The sequence below is a fragment of the Oncorhynchus tshawytscha genome, linkage group LG16 (genome assembly GCF_018296145.1).
Source record: "Oncorhynchus tshawytscha isolate Ot180627B linkage group LG16, Otsh_v2.0, whole genome shotgun sequence".
NCBI lineage: Eukaryota > Metazoa > Chordata > Actinopteri > Salmoniformes > Salmonidae > Oncorhynchus > Oncorhynchus tshawytscha.
The window spans coordinates 632,304-649,763 of NC_056444.1; the positions used below are offsets into that span (position 1 = coordinate 632,304).

Consider the following 17,460-nt stretch of genomic DNA (forward strand, 5'->3'; position numbering starts at 1 on the left):
AACTCCAGCTTGGTTCTAAAGTTTCTAAACCATACCAAACCATCTTTGGTATAATGTCGCCATAATATTTGAATTGAGGAAGTGTGATCATAATCATTCAGATATTTTAGCGATGCGTAGTATATCCTAAATGCCCCCCAGTCTTCAGATGGGAGTAAACAGTACATCCTAAATGCCCCCCAGTCTTCAGATGGGAGTAAACAGTACATCCTAAATGCCCCCAGTCTTCAGATGGGAGTAAACAGTACATCCTAAATGCCCCCAGTCTTCAGATGGGAGTAAACAGTACATCCTAAATGCCCCCAGTCTTCAGATGGGAGTAAACAGTACATCCTAAATGCCCCCAGCCTTCAGATGGGAGTAAACAGTATATCCTAAATGCCCCCAGCCTTCAGATGGGAGTAAACAATACATCCTAAATGCCCCCAGTCTTCAGATGGGAGTAAACAGTACTTCCTAAATGCCCCCAGTCTTCAGATGGGAGTAAACAGTACATCCTAAATGCCCCCAGTCTTCAGATGGGAGTAAACAGTACATCCTAAATGCCCCCAGTCTTCAGATGAGAGTAAACAGTACATCCTAAATGCCCCCAGTCTTCAGATGGGAGTAAACAGTACTTCCTAAATGCCCCCCAGTCTTCAGATGGGAGTAAACAGTACATCCTAAATGCCCCCCAGTCTTCAGATGGGAGTAAACAGTACATCCTAAGGGAACCTGTTCCAAACGGTTAGGTCAGTTGTATGATGCTTTCCCATCTATTAACAGAGTTGCATTAAATAGGCACAATATTCTTTAGTGATGCATTTGACGATGTTCAATTCATTCACACACAATGTATAAATAAAGGCTTTCACTGTGAAAGTTGATACATGTAGTCCCTTCATATGGGGTTAGACTGTAAACTCTCCTTCCAGACCCATATCAAACATCTCCAATCCAAAGTTAAATCTAGAATTGGCTTCCTATTTCGCAACAAAGCATCCTTCACTCATGCTGACAAACATACCCTTGTAAAACTGACCATCCTACCAATCCTCGACTTTGGCGATGTCATTTACAAAATAGCCTCCAATACCCTACTCAACAAATTGGATGGAGTCTATCACAGTGCAATCCGTTTTGTCACCAAAGCCCCATATACTACCCACCATTGCGACCTGTACGCTCTCGTTGGCTGGCCCTCGCTTCATACTCGTCGCCAAACCCACTGGCTCCATGTCATCTACAAGACCCTGCTAGGTAAAGTCCCCCTTATCTCAGCTCGCTGGTCACCATAGCATCTCCCACCTGTAGCACACGCTCCAGCAGGTATATATCTCTAGTCACCCCCAAAACCAATTCTTTCTTTGGCCGCCTCTCCTTCCAGTTCTCTGCTGCCAATGACTGGAACGAACTACAAAAATCTCTGAAACTGGAAACACTTATCTCTCTCACTAGCTTTAAGCACCAACTGTCAGAGCAGCTCACAGATTACTGCACCTGTACATAGCCCACCTATAATTTAGCCCAAACAACTACCTCTTTCCCAACTGTATTTCATTTTAATTTATTTATTTATTTTGCTCCTTTGCACTCCATTATTTTTATTTCTACTTTGCACATTCTTCCATTGCAAAACTACCATTCCAGTGTTTTACTTGCTATATTGTATTTACTTTGCCACCATGGCCTTTTTTGCCTTTACCTCCCTTATCTCACCTCATTTGCTCACATTGTATATAGACTTGTTTATACTGTATTATTGACTGTATGTTTGTTTTACTCCATGTGTAACTCTGTGTCGTTGTATCTGTCGAACTGCTTTGCTTTATCTTGGCCAGGTCGCAATTGTAAATGAGAACTTGTTCTCAACTTGCCTACCTGGTTAAATAAAGGTAAAATAAAAAAAATAAAATAAAAATATATAGGCTATATTTCCAAACATTACTTTTCTGTCCCTCCCCTTCTCTTTATATTCAACTCTCTTTTCACAGCTTTTGTCTTACTAAATTAAACTTCGACAATGTCCTTTTTGCCTCCCTGGATTGACTTCCAACCTTTATTCCTTTTTCCAAAGTGTATTTAAATGTGTTGATGAATGTGACAGAATGTGGTATCAGATGCAGGTCTTTCTGTTCAGAATACCAGTATTATACAACAATAAATCATCTTGGACCTCTGGACAGAACAGTTGATAGTGAGTCATGAGTTGGGTTCTAACAGTCCATTGAAAGCTCAGCGTCATGCTCAATAAAAACACAGAAACACTTATGAATAGTTGAATTGTTCATTTCCATAAACCAACAACGTACACAGTAACATCATACACACCAGTGGAGGCTGCTGAGGGGAGGACAGCTCCAAGTAATGGCTGGAACGGAGCAAATGGAATGGCATCAAACCATGTAAACCATGTGTTCCATTTATTTAATGCCATTCCACCTATTAATTACGCTCCAGTCATTACCACAAGCCTGTTCTCCCCAATTAAGATGCCACCAACCTCCTGTGCTATTCACTAAGTACAAGGCGTGATAAATACATGCAAAGAGTGCACACAACTGTGGCCAGTGTTCTCAGGTTAAGGTCATGTCCCCTGAGACTCCTGCTAAATATCGGTAAGTAGAGACACAAATCTCTGGTCGAAGGAGCCGCGTCCCTGGACGTGTAGCGATAAGGGGGGCTCCCCCAGGAACCCCTTTACTACGGCTGTGGCTTGGAACTCCCTCTCCTTGCTACAGGAGACAAATTAGACTTGTAGAGAACCAGTAATGATATGGAAGTGAACCATATAGAGACCTATGGACAGTAACCAAACCATATAGAGACCTATGGACAGTAACCAAACCATATAGAGACCTATGGACAGTAACCAAACCATATAGAGACCTATATAACTAGACCATACGGAGAAATATGTAACTAAACCACATCAAGATATATTTGTAGGAATACAGTAGTAGATGTGGTTATTGTGGTATTACCTGTAGGGGCTGTGTGTTAGTTAGGGGGTAGTTACCTGGCTGTGTGTTAGTTAGGAGTAGTTACCTGGCTGTGTGTTAGTTAGGGGGTAGTTACCTGGCTGTGTGTTAGTTAGGAGTAGTTACCTGGCTGTGTGTTAGTTAGGGGTAGTTACCTGGCTATGTGTTAGTTAGGAGTAGTTACCTGGCTATGTGTTAGTTAGGAGTAGTTACCTGGCTATGTGTTAGTTAGGAGTAGTTACCTGGCTGTGTGTTAGTTAGGGGTAGTTACCTGGCTGTGTGTTAGTTAGGGGTAGTTACCTGGCTGTGTGTTAGTTAGGGGTAGTTACCTGGCTGTGTGTTAGTTAGGGGTAGTTACCTGGCTGTGTGTTAGTTAGGGGTAGTTACCTGGCTATGTGTTAGTTAGGGGTAGTTACCTGGCTATGTGTTAGTTAGGAGTAGTTACCTGGCTGTGTGTTAGTTAGGGGTAGTTACCTGGCTATGTGTTAGTTAGGAGTAGTTACCTGGCTATGTGTTAGTTAGGAGTAGTTACCTGGCTATGTGTTAGTTAGGAGTAGTTACCTGGCTATGTGTTAGTTAGGAGTAGTTACCTGGCTGTGTGTTAGTTAGGGGTAGTTACCTGGCTGTGTGTTAGTTAGGGGGTAGTTACCTGGCTGTGTGTTAGTTAGGAGTAGTTACCTGGCTGTGTGTTAGTTAGGGGTAGTTACCTGGCTGTGTGTTAGTTAGGGGTAGTTACCTGGCTGTGTGTTAGTTAGGGGTAGTTACCTGGCTGTGTGTTAGTTAGGAGTAGTTACCTGGCTGTGTGTTAGTTAGGGGTAGTTACCTGGCTGTGTGTTAGTTAGGGGTAGTTACCTGGCTGTGTGTTAGTTAGGGGGTAGTTACCTGGCTATGTGTTAGTTAGGAGTAGTTACCTGGCTGTGTGTTAGTTAGGGGTAGTTACCTGGCTGTGTGTTAGTTAGGAGTAGTTACCTGGCTGTGTGTTAGTTAGGGGGTAGTTACCTGGCTGTGTGTTAGTTAGGGGTAGTTACCTGGCTGTGTGTTAGTTAGGGGGTAGTTACCTGGCTATGTGTTAGTTAGGAGTAGTTACCTGGCTGTGTGTTAGTTAGGGGTAGTTACCTGGCTATGTGTTAGTTAGGGGTAGTTACCTGGCTGTGTGTTAGTTAGGGGTAATTACCTGGCTGTGTGTTAGTTAGGAGTAGTTACCTGGCTGTGTGTTAGTTAGGGGTAGTTAACTGGCTGTGTGTTAGTTAGGGGTAGTTACCTGGCTGTGTGTTAGTTAGGGGTAGTTACCTGGCTGTGTGTTAGTTAGGAGTAGTTACCTGGCTGTGTGTTAGTTAGGAGTAGTTACCTGGCTGTGTGTTAGTTAGGGGTAGTTACCTGGCTGTGTGTTAGTTAGGAGTAGTTACCTGGCTGTGTGTTAGTTAGGGTAGTTACCTGGCTATGTGTTAGTTAGGGGTAGTTACCTGGCTGTGTGTTAGTTAGGGGTAGTTACCTGGCTGTGTGTTAGTTAGGAGTAGTTACCTGGCTGTGTGTTAGTTAGGGGTAGTTAACTGGCTGTGTGTTAGTTAGGGGTAGTTACCTGGCTGTGTGTTAGTTAGGGGTAGTTACCTGGCTGTGTTAGTTAGGAGTAGTTACCTGGCTGTGTGTTAGTTAGGAGTAGTTACCTGGCTGTGTGTTAGTTAGGGGTAGTTACCTGGCTGTGTGTTAGTTAGGAGTAGTTACCTGGCTGTGTGTTAGTTAGGAGTAGTTACCTGGCTGTGTGTTAGTTAGGAGTAGTTACCTGGCTATGTGTTAGTTAGGAGTAGTTACCTGGCTGTGTGTTAGTTAGGAGTAGTTACCTGGCTGTGAAGCTGATCTGTAGGGGCTGTGTGCAAGAGGAGACAGGATACTCCAACGGCTTCAGGACCCCACAGTCAGGAGTCACTCTGAACTCTGACCTTTCCTCCTCCTCACCAGAGTCTGCAGACAGAGAGTTAACATACCATCACCAATCACGGGCGCATTTTACACCCCTTCTGGTTTGTTTGAAATCAAAAGGTTTCGAAATTGCTTTTGCACCAGGAATAGTTACATTTCTTACCACGGAGCTGCCCAAAATCACAGCTGGTGAGAAGGAACGATGCTTCACAGGTTTCAGAAATGCATAAATACATTGTGGGTTGGCCTATCCTTTCTGCAGATATCAGTATTGAAATCCCCTAACAAAATGATTTCCTTGGTATATATCCAGCAAACAATCGCCAGATCATTGCTTAAATCCTATCTGATGTTATAAGCAATATCCAATCTTACAAAGGCACATACCCCCCCACGGTTCCGATTCCGATCCTTCCTGAGAACAGAGTAATTGCCTCAATTATTCAATTATCTCAATTTCTGAGTCACAAACAGATAATCCAACCATGTCTCTATAAAACATAGGGCAAAACTGATTTGAACCAACAGGCGTATCTCATCAATCTTCGGTAGTAGGCTTTGGACGTTTAAGTGCAAAAAATGTCAACCTTTCTTCCCAAAGACAATGCGGAATACGCAATCCACCTGCAACTCGCCTCACGCTGCACTACCATCCTCCCTCTGCACTGCCATCCTCCCTCTGCACTGCCATCCTCCCTCTGCACTACCATCCTCCCTCTGCACTGCCATCCTCCCTCTGCACTGCCATCCTCCCTCTGCACTACCATCCTCCCTCTGCACTGCCATCCTCCTCTGCACTACCATCCTCCCTCTGCACTGCCATCCTCCCTCTGCACTGCCATCCTCCCTCTGCACTGCCATCCTCCCTCTGCACTGCCATCCTCCCTCTGCACTGCCATCCTCCCTCTGCACTGCCATTCTCCCTCTGCACTGCCATCCTCCCTCTGCACTACCATCCTCCCTCTGCACTACCATCCTCCCTCTGCACTACCATCCTCCCTCTGCACTGCCATCCTCCCTCTGCACTGCCATCCTCCCTCTGCACTGCCATCCTCCCTCTGCACTGCCATCCTCCCTCTGCACTGCCATCCTCCCACTGCACTGCCATCCTCCCTCTGCACTGCCATCCTCCCTCTGCACTGCCATCCTCCTCTGCACTTCCATCCTCCCACTGCACTACCATCCTCCCACTGCACTACCATCCTCCTCTGCACTACCATCCTCCCTCTGCACTTCCCACCTCACTCTGCACTACCATCCTCCCACTGCACTACCATCCTCCTCTGCACTACCATCCTCCCTCTGCACTACAATCCTCACTCTGCACTACCATCCTCCCACTGCACTACCATGCTGCACTACCATCCTCCATCTGCGCTACCATCCTCCATCTGCACATCCATTCTCCCTCTGCACTGCCATCCTCCCTCTGCACTGCCATCCTCCCTCTGCACTACCATCCTCCATCTGCGCTACCATCCTCCATCTGCACATCCATTCTCCCTCTGCACTACCATCCTCCATCTGCGCTACCATCCTCCATCTGCGCTACCATCCTCCATCTGCGCTACCATCCTCCATCTGCACATCCATTCTCCTACTGCACTGCCATCCTCCCAATGCACTACCATCCTCCCTCTGCACTACCATCCTCCCTCTGCACTACTATCCTCACTCTGCACTACAATCCTCACTCTGCACTACAATCCTCACTCTGCACTACCATCCTCCCTCTGCACTACCATCCTCCCACTGCACTACCATCCTCACTCTGCACTACCATCCTCCCACTGCACTACCATCCTCCCACTGCACCACCATCCTCCCACTGCACTACCATCCTCCCTCTGCACTACCATCCTCCCACTGCACTACTATCCTCCTCTGCACCACCATCCTCCTCTGCACTACCATCCTCCCACTGCACTGCAATCCTCCCACTGCACTACCATCCTCCTCTGCACTACCATCCTCCCACTGCACTACAATCCTCCCACTGCACTACATCCTCCCACTGCACTGCCATCCTCCCACTGCACCACCATCCTCCCTCTGCACTACCATCCTCCCACTGCACTACCATCCTCCCTCCGCACTGCCATCCTCCCACTGCACTACCATCCTCCCTCTGCACTACCATCCTCCCTCTGCACTACCATTCCCCTCCCACTGCCATCCTCCCTCTGCACTCCATCCTCCTCTGCACTGCCATCCTCCCACTACCATGCTGCACTACCATCCTCCTCTGCACTACCCCTCCCACTGCACTACCATCCTCCCTCTGCACTACAATCCTCCCACTGCACTACCATCCTCACTCTGCACTACCATCCTCCCACTGCACTACCATCCTCCCACTGCACCACCATCCTCCCTCTGCACTACAATCCTCCCACTGCACTACTATCCTCCCTCTGCACCACCATCCTCCCTCTGCGCTACCATCCTCCCACTGCACTACAATCCTCCCACTGCACTACCATCCTCCCTCTGCTACAATCCTCCCACTGCACTACAATCCTCCCACTGCACTACCATCCTCCCACTGCACTGCCATCCTCCCACTGCACCACCATCCTCCCTCTGCGCTACCATCCTCCCTCTGCACTACCATTCTCCCTCCGCACTGCCATCCTCCCACTGCACCACCATCCTCCCTCTGCGCTACCATACTCCCTCTGCACTACCATTCTCCCTCCGCACTGCCATCCTCCCTCTGCACTTGCCATCCTCCCTCTGCACTGCCATCCTCCTCTGCACTACCATGCTGCACTACCATCCTCCCTCTGCACTACCATCCTCCCTCTGCACTACCATCCTCCCACTGCACTACCATCCTCCCTCTGCACTACCATCCTCCCTCTGCACTACCATCCTACCTCTGCACTACCATCCTCCCACTGCACTACCATCCTACCTCTGCACTACCATCCTCCCACTGCACTACCATCCTACCTCTGCACTACCATCCTCCCACTGCACTACCATCCTCCTCTGCACTACCATCCTCCTCTGCACTACCATCCTCCCTCTGCACTACCATCCTCCCTCTGCACTACCATCCTACCTCTGCACTACCATCCTCCCTCTGCACTACCATCCTCCCTCTGCACTACCATCCTCCCACTGCACTACCATCCTCCCACTGCACTACCATCCTCCCTCTGCACTACCATCCATCCTCCCACTGCACTACCATCCTCCCTCTGCACTACCATCCTACCTCTGCACTACCATCCTCCCACTGCACTACCATCCTCCCTCTGCACTACCATCCTCCTCTGCACTACCATCCTCCCACTGCACTACCATCCTCCCACTGCACTACCATCCTCCCTCTGCTACCATGCTGCACTACCATCCTCCCTCTGCACTACCATCCTCCCTCTGCACTACCATCCTCCCTCTGCACTACCATCCTCCCTCTGCACTACCATCCTCCCTCTGCACTACCATCCTCCCTCTGCACTGCTGCACTACCATCCTCCCTCTGCACTACCATCCTCCCTCTGCACTACCATCCTCCCTCTGCACTACCATCCTCCCTCTGCACTACCATCCTCCTCTGCACTACCATCCTCCCACTGCACTACCATCCTCCCCACTGCACTACCATCCTCCTCTGCACTACCATCCTCCCTCTGCACTACCATCCTACCTCTGCACTACCATCCTCCTCTGCACTACCATCCTCCCTCTGCACTACCATCCTCCTCTGCACTACCATCCTCCCTCTGCACTACCATCCTCCCTCTGCACTACCATCCTCCCTCTGCACTACCATCCTCCCTCTGCACTACCATCCTCCCTCTGCACTACCATCCTCCCTCTGCACTACCATCCTCCCACTGCACTACCATCCTCCCTCTGCACTACCATCCTCACTCTGCACTACCATCCTCACTCTGCACTACCATCCTCACTCTGCACTACCATCCTACCTCTGCACAACCATCCTCCCTCTGCACTACCATCCTCCCTCTGCACTACCATCCTCCCTCTGCACTACCATGCTGTACTACCATCCTCCCACTGCACTGCCATACTCCCTCTGCACTTCCCAACGTCACTCTGCACTACCAGCCTCCCACTGCACTACCATCCTCCCATTGCACTACAATCCTCACTCTGCACTACCATCCTCCAACTGCACTACCATTCTCCCACTGCACTACCATGCTGCACTACCATCCTCCATCTGCACATCCATTCTCCCTCTGCACTGCCATCCTCCCTCTGCACTACCATCCTCCCTCTGCACTACTATCCTCACTCTGCACTACCATCCTCCCTCTGCACTGCCATCCTCCCTCTGCACTACCATCCTCCCTCTGCACTACCATCCTCTCACTGCACTACCATCCTCCCTCTGCACTACCATCCTCCCTCTGCACTACCATCCTCCCTCTGCACTACCATCCTCCCTGCTGCACTACCATGCTGCCTCCCTCCCACTGCACTACCATCCTCCCTCTGCACCACCATCCTCCCTCTGCACTACCATCCTCACTCTGCACTACCATCCTCCTGCTGCACTGCACTACCATCCTCCCACTGCACTACCATCCTCCCTCTGCACTACCATCCTCCCTCTGCACTACCATCCTCCCTCTGCACTACCATCCTCCCTCTGCACTGCCATCCTCCGTCTGCACTGCCATCCTCCCTCTGCACTACCATCCTCCCTCTGCACTACCATCCTCCATCTGCACTACCATCCTCCCTCTGCACTACCATCCTCCCTCTGCACTGCCATCCTCCCTCTGCACTACCATCCTCCCTCTGCACTACCATCCTCCATCTGCACAACCATCCTCCATCTGCACTATCCTCCTCTGCACTGCCATCCTCCCTCTGCACTGCCATCCTCCCTCTGCACTACCATGCTGCACTACCATCCTCCATCTGCACTACCATCCTCCCTCTGCACAACCATTCTCCCTCTGCACTGCCATCCTCCCTCTGCACTGCCATCCTCCCTCTGCACTGCCATCCTCCCTCTGCCATCCTCCCTCTGCACTACCATCCTCTCACTGCACTACCATCCTCTCACTGCACTACCATGCTGCACTACCATCCTCCCTCTGCACTACCATCCTCTCTCTGCACTACCATGCTGCACTACCATCCTCCCTCTGCACCACCATCCTCCCTCTGCACTACCATCCTCCCACTGCACTACCATCCTCTGCACTACCATCCTCCTCTGCACTACCATCCTCCACTGCACTACCATCCTCCCTCTGCACTACCATCACTGCACTACCATGCTGCACTACCATCCTCCCTCTGCACTACCATCCATCCTCCATGCTGCACTGCCATCCTCCCTCTGCACTACCATCCTCCCACTGCACTACCATCCTCCCCCTCTGCACTACCATCCTCCTCTGCACTACCATCCTCTCACTGCACTACTCTGCACTACCATCCTCCCACTGCACTACCATCCTCCCATTGCACTACCATCCTCCCCTCTGCACTGCCATCCTCCCACTGCACTACCATCCTCCCTCTGCACTGCCATCCTCCCTCTGCACTGCCATCCTCCCTCTGCACTGCCATCCTCCCTCTGCACTACCATCCTCCTCTGCACTTCCATCCTCCTCTGCACTACCAGCCTCCCACTGCACTACCATCCTCCCATTGCACTACCATCCTCCCACTGCACTGCCATCCTCCCACTGCACTACCATCCTCCCTCTGCACTACCATCCTCCCTCTGCACTACCATCCTCCCTCTGCACTACCATCCTCACTCTGCACTACCATCCTCACTCTGCACTACCATCCTCACTCTGCACTACCATCCTCCCTCTGCACTACCATCCTCACTCTGCACTACCATCCTCCCTCTGCACTACCATCCTCCCTCTGCACTACCATCCTCCCTCTGCACTACCATCCTCACTCTGCACTACCATCCTCCCACTGCACTACCATCCTCCCTCTGCACTACCATCCTCCCACTGCACTACCATGCTGCACCACCATCCTCCCTCTGCACTACCATCCTCTCACTGCACTACCATGCTGCACTACCATCCTCCCTCTGCACTACCATCCTCCCTCTGCACTACCATCCTCCCTCTGCACTACCATCCTCCCTCTGCACTACCATCCTCCCTCTGCACTACCATCCTCCCTCTGCACTACCATCCTCACTCTGCACTACCATGCTGCACTACCATCCTCCCACTGCACTACCATCCTCCCTCTGCACTACCATCCTCCCACTGCACTACCATCCTCAAGACCATCCTCACTCTGGTCTACCATCCTGCTCTAGTACCATCCTCCCATGGACTACCATCCTCCCTCTACTACCATCCTCCAGGACCATCCTCCCTCTGCACTACCATCCTCCCTCTGCACTACCATCCTCCCTCTGCACTACCATCCTCCCACTGCACTACTAACTACAAGACCATGGTCACCTATGAGTGCTCTAGTAACTACAGGACCATGGATAGCTATGAGAGCTCTAGTAACTACAGGACCATGGTTAACTATGAGAGCTCTAGTAACTACATGGCCATGGATAGCTATGAGAGCTCTAGTAACTACAGGACCATGGTTACCTATGAGAGCTCTAGTAACTACAGAACCATGGTTACCTATGAGAGCTCTCCAGCAGTTAGAGGACCATGGTTACCTATGAGTGCTCTAGTATCTACAGTACCATGGTTACCTATGAGAGCTCTAGTAACTACAGTACCATGGTTACCTATGAGAGCGCTCCAGTAGCTAGAGGACAATGGTTACCTATGAGAGTTCTAGTAACTACAGGACCATGGTTACCTATGAGTACTCTCCAGTAGCTACAGTACCATGGTTACCTATGAGAGCTCTAGTAACAGCAGGACCATGGTTACCTATAAAAGCTCTAGTAACTACAGGACCATGGTTACCTATGATTACTCTCCAGTAGCTAGAGGACAATGGTTACCTATGAGAGTTCTACTAACTACAGGACCATGGTTACCTATGAGTGCTCTCCAGTAGCTAGAAGACCATGGTTACCTATGAGTGCTCTAGTAACTACAGGACCATGGTTACCTATGATTACTCTCCAGTAGCTAGAGGAGCCTCCTCGGTTGGAAAGATGGACCTCCTTGACCAGGGTTTGACCCACGTAGCAGGTACCAAAGTCCAGACTGTCACAGGACAGACTTACAGTGGGCAGGGACAGGTGGGCACAGAGTGGCACGGTCTGCGGATAGGATAGGTTTAAAGACAGGACAGAACAGGGCAGGAGTACAGACAGTTAGCACACCATGTACTCTGAACCAAAGCATGTATGGATGACCACTGTAAATATCCCTTACTATCACTATGAATGAATGTTACCTGCAGACTGTTGTTGTTGTAATGCACTGACAGGGTCTGCCGGAACCTCAGCTTCCTCTCTCCACTCTCATTGGTAACCAGAGACACGTTGGGCGGGACTTCCTCTGCAGACTGCCTCAGATAGGCCAGCATGGATAGAGAGCTGTGGAACGCCACCTTCACCTGCCAACCACAGGAGGAAAGGATATTGGAAGTCCCATTGTAGAATCCCTATATGTACATGCAATATGTCCACTGAGTTTATGATGATACAGTTTACACTGATATAGTTTACACTGATATAGTTTACACTGATACAGTTTACACTGATATAGTTTACACTGATATAGTTTACACTGATACAGTTTACAATGATATAGTTTATACTAATATAGTTTACACTGATATAGTCTACAATGATACAGTTTACAATGATATAGTTTATACTAATATAGTTTACACTGATATAGTCTACAATGATACAGTTTACAATGATATAGTTTATACTAATATAGTTTACACTGATATAGTCTACAATGATACAGTTTACAATGATATAGTTTATACTAATATAGTTTACACTGATATAGTCTACAATGATACAGTTTACAATGATATAGTTTATACTAATATAGTTTACACTGATATAGTCTACAATGATATAGTTTACACTGATATAGTCTACAATATACAGTTTACACTGATATAGTTTATAATGATACAGTTTACAATGATATAGTTTATACTAATATAGTTTATATTGATATAGTTTACACTGATATAGTTTACACTGATATAGTCTACAATGATACAGTTTACAATGATATAGTTTATACTAATATAGTTTATATTGATATAGTTTACACTGATATAGTTTATACTAATATAGTTTACACTGATATAGTTTACACTGATATAGTTTATACTAATGATGTAGTTTACAATGATATAGTTTATACTAATATAGTTTATATTGATATAGTTTACACTGATATAGTTTATACTAATATAGTTTATATAGTTTACTGATATAGTTTACACTGATGTAGTTTACAATGATATAGTTTATACTAATATAGTTTATATTGATATAGTTTACACTGATATAGTTTATACTAATATAGTTTACACTGATATAGTTTATACTAATATAGTTTACACTGATATAGTTTATACTGATGTAGTTTACACTGATATAGTTTACACTGATATAGTTTACACTGATATAGTTTACACTGATATAGTTTACGCTGATACAGTTTACACTGATGTAGTTTACACTGATATAGTTTACACTGATATAGTTTACACTGATATAGTTTATACTAATATAGTTTATATTGATATAGTTTACACTGATATAGTTTATACTAATATAGTTTACACTGATATAGTTTATACTGATGTAGTTTACACTGATATAGTTTACACTGATATAGTTTACACTGATACAGTTTACACTGATATAGTTTACACTGATATAGTTTACACTGATACAGTTTACACTGATATAGTTTACACTGATATAGTTTACACTGATATAGTTTACACTGATATAGTTTATACTGATCCAGTTTATACTGCACAGCACCTTGATATGTCAGAAATGGAACTGTTATTCTGCACAACATCTATTGTTAGGTATCTACTACTGATGTGTTCTGGTGTATTGTTAGGTATCTACTACTGATGTGTTCTGGTGTATTGTTAGGTATCTATCTACTGATGTGTTCTGGTGTATTGTTAGGTATCTACTGATGTGTTCTGGTGTATTGTTAGGTATCTACTGATGTGTTCTGGTTTATTGTTAGGTATCTATCTACTGATGTGTTCTGGTGTATTGTTAGGTATCTATCTACTGATGTGTTCTGGTGTATTGTTAGGTATCTATCTACTGATGTGTTCTGGTGTATTGTTAGGTACCTATGTACTAACCTACCTGCTTGTTGTGTCGTGGCTGCAGCAGCAGTAGCTGGTTCTCCCCAGGTGGGAGGCTGTGGCTGGGGGAGGAGCAGCCGCCTGTCCCGGCACACCCTCTAGGCTGCAGTACAGAAAAGGGAGGCTGGGTGCTCAGCCTGAAACTCAGAGGCATCTCTGTACTGTTCTTCAACTGGAACGTCCGTGTGATGGAACACTTCCTCTGGACCATCTGAGAAAACACAACATGGCAGAGAAGTTACCCAATGACAAAATATGTGCCTGTAAATGGAAGAAATGCAACATGGCAGACAGAAAAATGTCCAGTGGTTAAATAATATATATTTTACTGTTGAAAAGCAACGTCAAGTATAAACACAGTAAAGTACAAAAAACACTATTTTACTCAAAACCTTTTTCGTGCCCTTTAGTGTGTGTCCTTTACTGTATTTTATACTTGGGATATCACTTTCCAACAGGAAAAGTTCAAAAACCCCTGGAGGACATATTTAAATATGTAGGTGGTTTGGCAGGTGTCTCAGACCCACCTCATTGTGTGGCTCGACCTGTATTAAATCACTAGCCACAGCACAGAACTCCAGACACTCCTCTTCCTCCTCCATCTGCACTGACAGGCTAAAGAGGAACACAGCAAGTCACTGACAGGCTATGAGGGAGTCAGAGGGGAACACACAGCAAGTCACTGACAGGCTAAAGAGGAACACAACAAGTCACTGACAGGCTATGAGGGAGTCAGGAGAGGAACACACAGCAAGTCACTGACAGGCTATGAGGGAGTCAGAGGAACACACAACAAGTCACTGACAGGCTATGAGGGAGTCAGAGGAACACACAACAAGTCACTGACAGGCTATGAGGGAGTCAGAGGAACACACAGCAAGTCACTGACAGGCTATGAGGGAGTCAGAGGAACACACAGCAAGTCACTGACAGGCTATGAGGAGGTCAGAGGAACACACAGCAAGTCACCGACAGGCTATGAGGAGGTCAGAGGAACACACAGCAAGTCACCGACAGGCTATGAGGAGGTCAGAGGAACACACAGCAAGTCAAAGACAGGCTATGAGGGAGTCAGAGGAACACACAGCAAGTCACTGACAGGCTATGAGGGAGTCAGAGAAACACACAGCAAGTCACTGACAGGCTATGAGGGAGTCAGAGGAACACACAGCAAGTTACTGACAGGCTATGAGGAGGTCAGAGGAACACACAGCAAGTTACTGACAGGCTATGAGGAGGTCAGAGGAACACACAGCAAGTCACTGACAGGCTATGAGGGAGTCAGGAGAGGAACACACAGCAAGTCACTGACAGGCTATGAGGGAGTCAGGAGAGGAACACACAGCAAGTCACTGACAGGCTATGAGGGAGTCAGGAGAGGAACACACAGCAAGTCACTGACAGGCTAAAGAGGAACACAGCAAGTCACTGACAGGCTATGAGGGAGTCAGAGGAACACACAGCAAGTCACTGACAGGCTATGAGGGAGTCAGAGGAACACACAGCAAGTCACTGACAGGCTATGAGGGAGTCAGGAGAGGAACACACAGCAAGTCACTGACAGGCTATGAGGGAGTCAGAGGAACACACAGCAAGTCACTGACAGGCTATGAGGAGGTCAGAGGAACACACAGCAAGTCACCGACAGGCTATGAGGAGGTCAGAGGAACACACAGCAAGTCACTGACAGGCTATGAGGAGGTCAGAGGAACACACAGCAAGTCACTGACAGGCTATGAGGGAGTCAGAGGAACACACAGCAAGTCACTGACAGGCTATGAGGAGGTCAGAGGAACACACAGCAAGTCACCGACAGGCTATGAGGAGGTCAGAGGAACACACAGCAAGTCACTGACAGGCTATGAGGGAGTCAGAGGAACAAATCAAATCAAATTTTATTTGTCACATACACATGGTTAGTAGATGTTAATGCGAGTGTAGCGAAATGCTTGTGCTTCTAGTTCCGACAATGCAGTAATAACCAACAAGTAATCTAACTAACAATTCCAAAACTACTGTCTTATACACAGTGTAAGGGGATAAAGAATATGTACATAAAGATATATGAATGAGTGATGGTACAGAGCAGCATAGGCAAGATACAGTAGATGGTATCGAGTACAGTTTATACATATGAGATGAGTATGTAAACAAAGTGGCATAGTTAAAGTGGCTAGTGATACATGTATTACATGAGGATAAAGAGGCTCTGACTCCTATGAGGGAGTCAGAGGAACACACAGCAAGTCACTGACAGGTTATGAGGGAGTCAGAGAGGAACACACAGCAAGTCACTGACAGGTTATGAGGGAGTCAGAGGAACACACAGCAAGTCACTGACAGGCTATGAGGGAGTCAGGAGAGGAACACAGCAAGTCACTGACAGGCTATGAGGGAGTCAGAGGAACACAAAGCAAGTTGCTGACAGGCTAAAGAGATGAACACAGACAGTAAGTCACTGACAGACTAAAGAGATGAACACAGACAGTTTGTCCCTGACAGTGTCTTCACTGACATTTTCAACCTCTCCCTGTCCGAGTCTATAATACCAACCCGCAGCACTCACGTCTGTAGCCATGAAGTGCTTTGAAAGGCTGGTCATGGCTCACATCAACAGCATCATCCCAGAAACTCTAGACCCACTCCAATTTGCATACTGCCCAAACTGATCCACAGATGATGCAATCTCAATCGCACTCAAAACTGCCCTTTCCCACCTGGACAAAAGGAACACCTAAGTGAGAATGCTGTTCATTGACTACAGCTTGGCATTCAAATCAAATCAAATCAAAATGTATTTGTCACCTACACATGGTTAGCAGATGTTAATGTGAGTGTAGTGAAATGCTTGTGCTTCTAGTTCCGACCGTGCAGTAATATCTAACAAGTAATCTGACAATTTCACAACTACCTTATACACACAAGTGTAAAGGAATGAATACGAATATGTACATAAAATATATGGATGAGCGATGGCCGAACGTCATAGGCAAGATGGTATAGATGGTATAGAGTACAGTATATACATATGAGATGAGTGATGTAGGGTATGTAAACATTATATAAAGTGGCATTGTTTAAAGTGGCTGGTGATACATTTATTACGTAAATTTTTTCATTATTAAAGTGGCTGGAGATGAGTCAGTATGTTGGCAGCAGCCACTCAATGTTAGTGGTGGCTGTTGAACAGTCTGATGGCCTTGAGATAGAAGCTGTTTTTCAGTCTCTTGGTCCCAGCTTTGATGCACCTGTACTGACCTCGCCTTCTGGATGATAGCGGGGTGAACAGGCAGTGGCTCGGGTGGTTGTTGTCCTT

General features: G+C 47.2%; 1 protein-coding gene across 2 annotated transcripts in view; it reads right to left on the minus strand.

Moving 5' to 3' along the window:
• Window positions 1-1,881: 1,881 nt before the first annotated feature.
• dlec1 (DLEC1 cilia and flagella associated protein) overlaps window positions 1,882-17,460 on the minus strand; it is an 81,322-nt gene continuing 65,743 nt past the window's right edge. For both annotated transcript variants that reach the window (XM_042298658.1, XM_042298657.1), the window contains exons 33-38: window positions 14,672-14,759; window positions 14,146-14,355; window positions 12,228-12,389; window positions 11,937-12,090; window positions 4,799-4,919; window positions 1,882-2,714 (exon numbers count right to left, since the gene is read on the minus strand). In XM_042298658.1, the coding sequence (XP_042154592.1) occupies window positions 2,588-2,714; window positions 4,799-4,919; window positions 11,937-12,090; window positions 12,228-12,389; window positions 14,146-14,355; window positions 14,672-14,759 (862 nt within the window). In that variant the 3' untranslated portion in view covers window positions 1,882-2,587. The remainder of the gene's footprint in view (window positions 2,715-4,798; window positions 4,920-11,936; window positions 12,091-12,227; window positions 12,390-14,145; window positions 14,356-14,671; window positions 14,760-17,460) is intronic.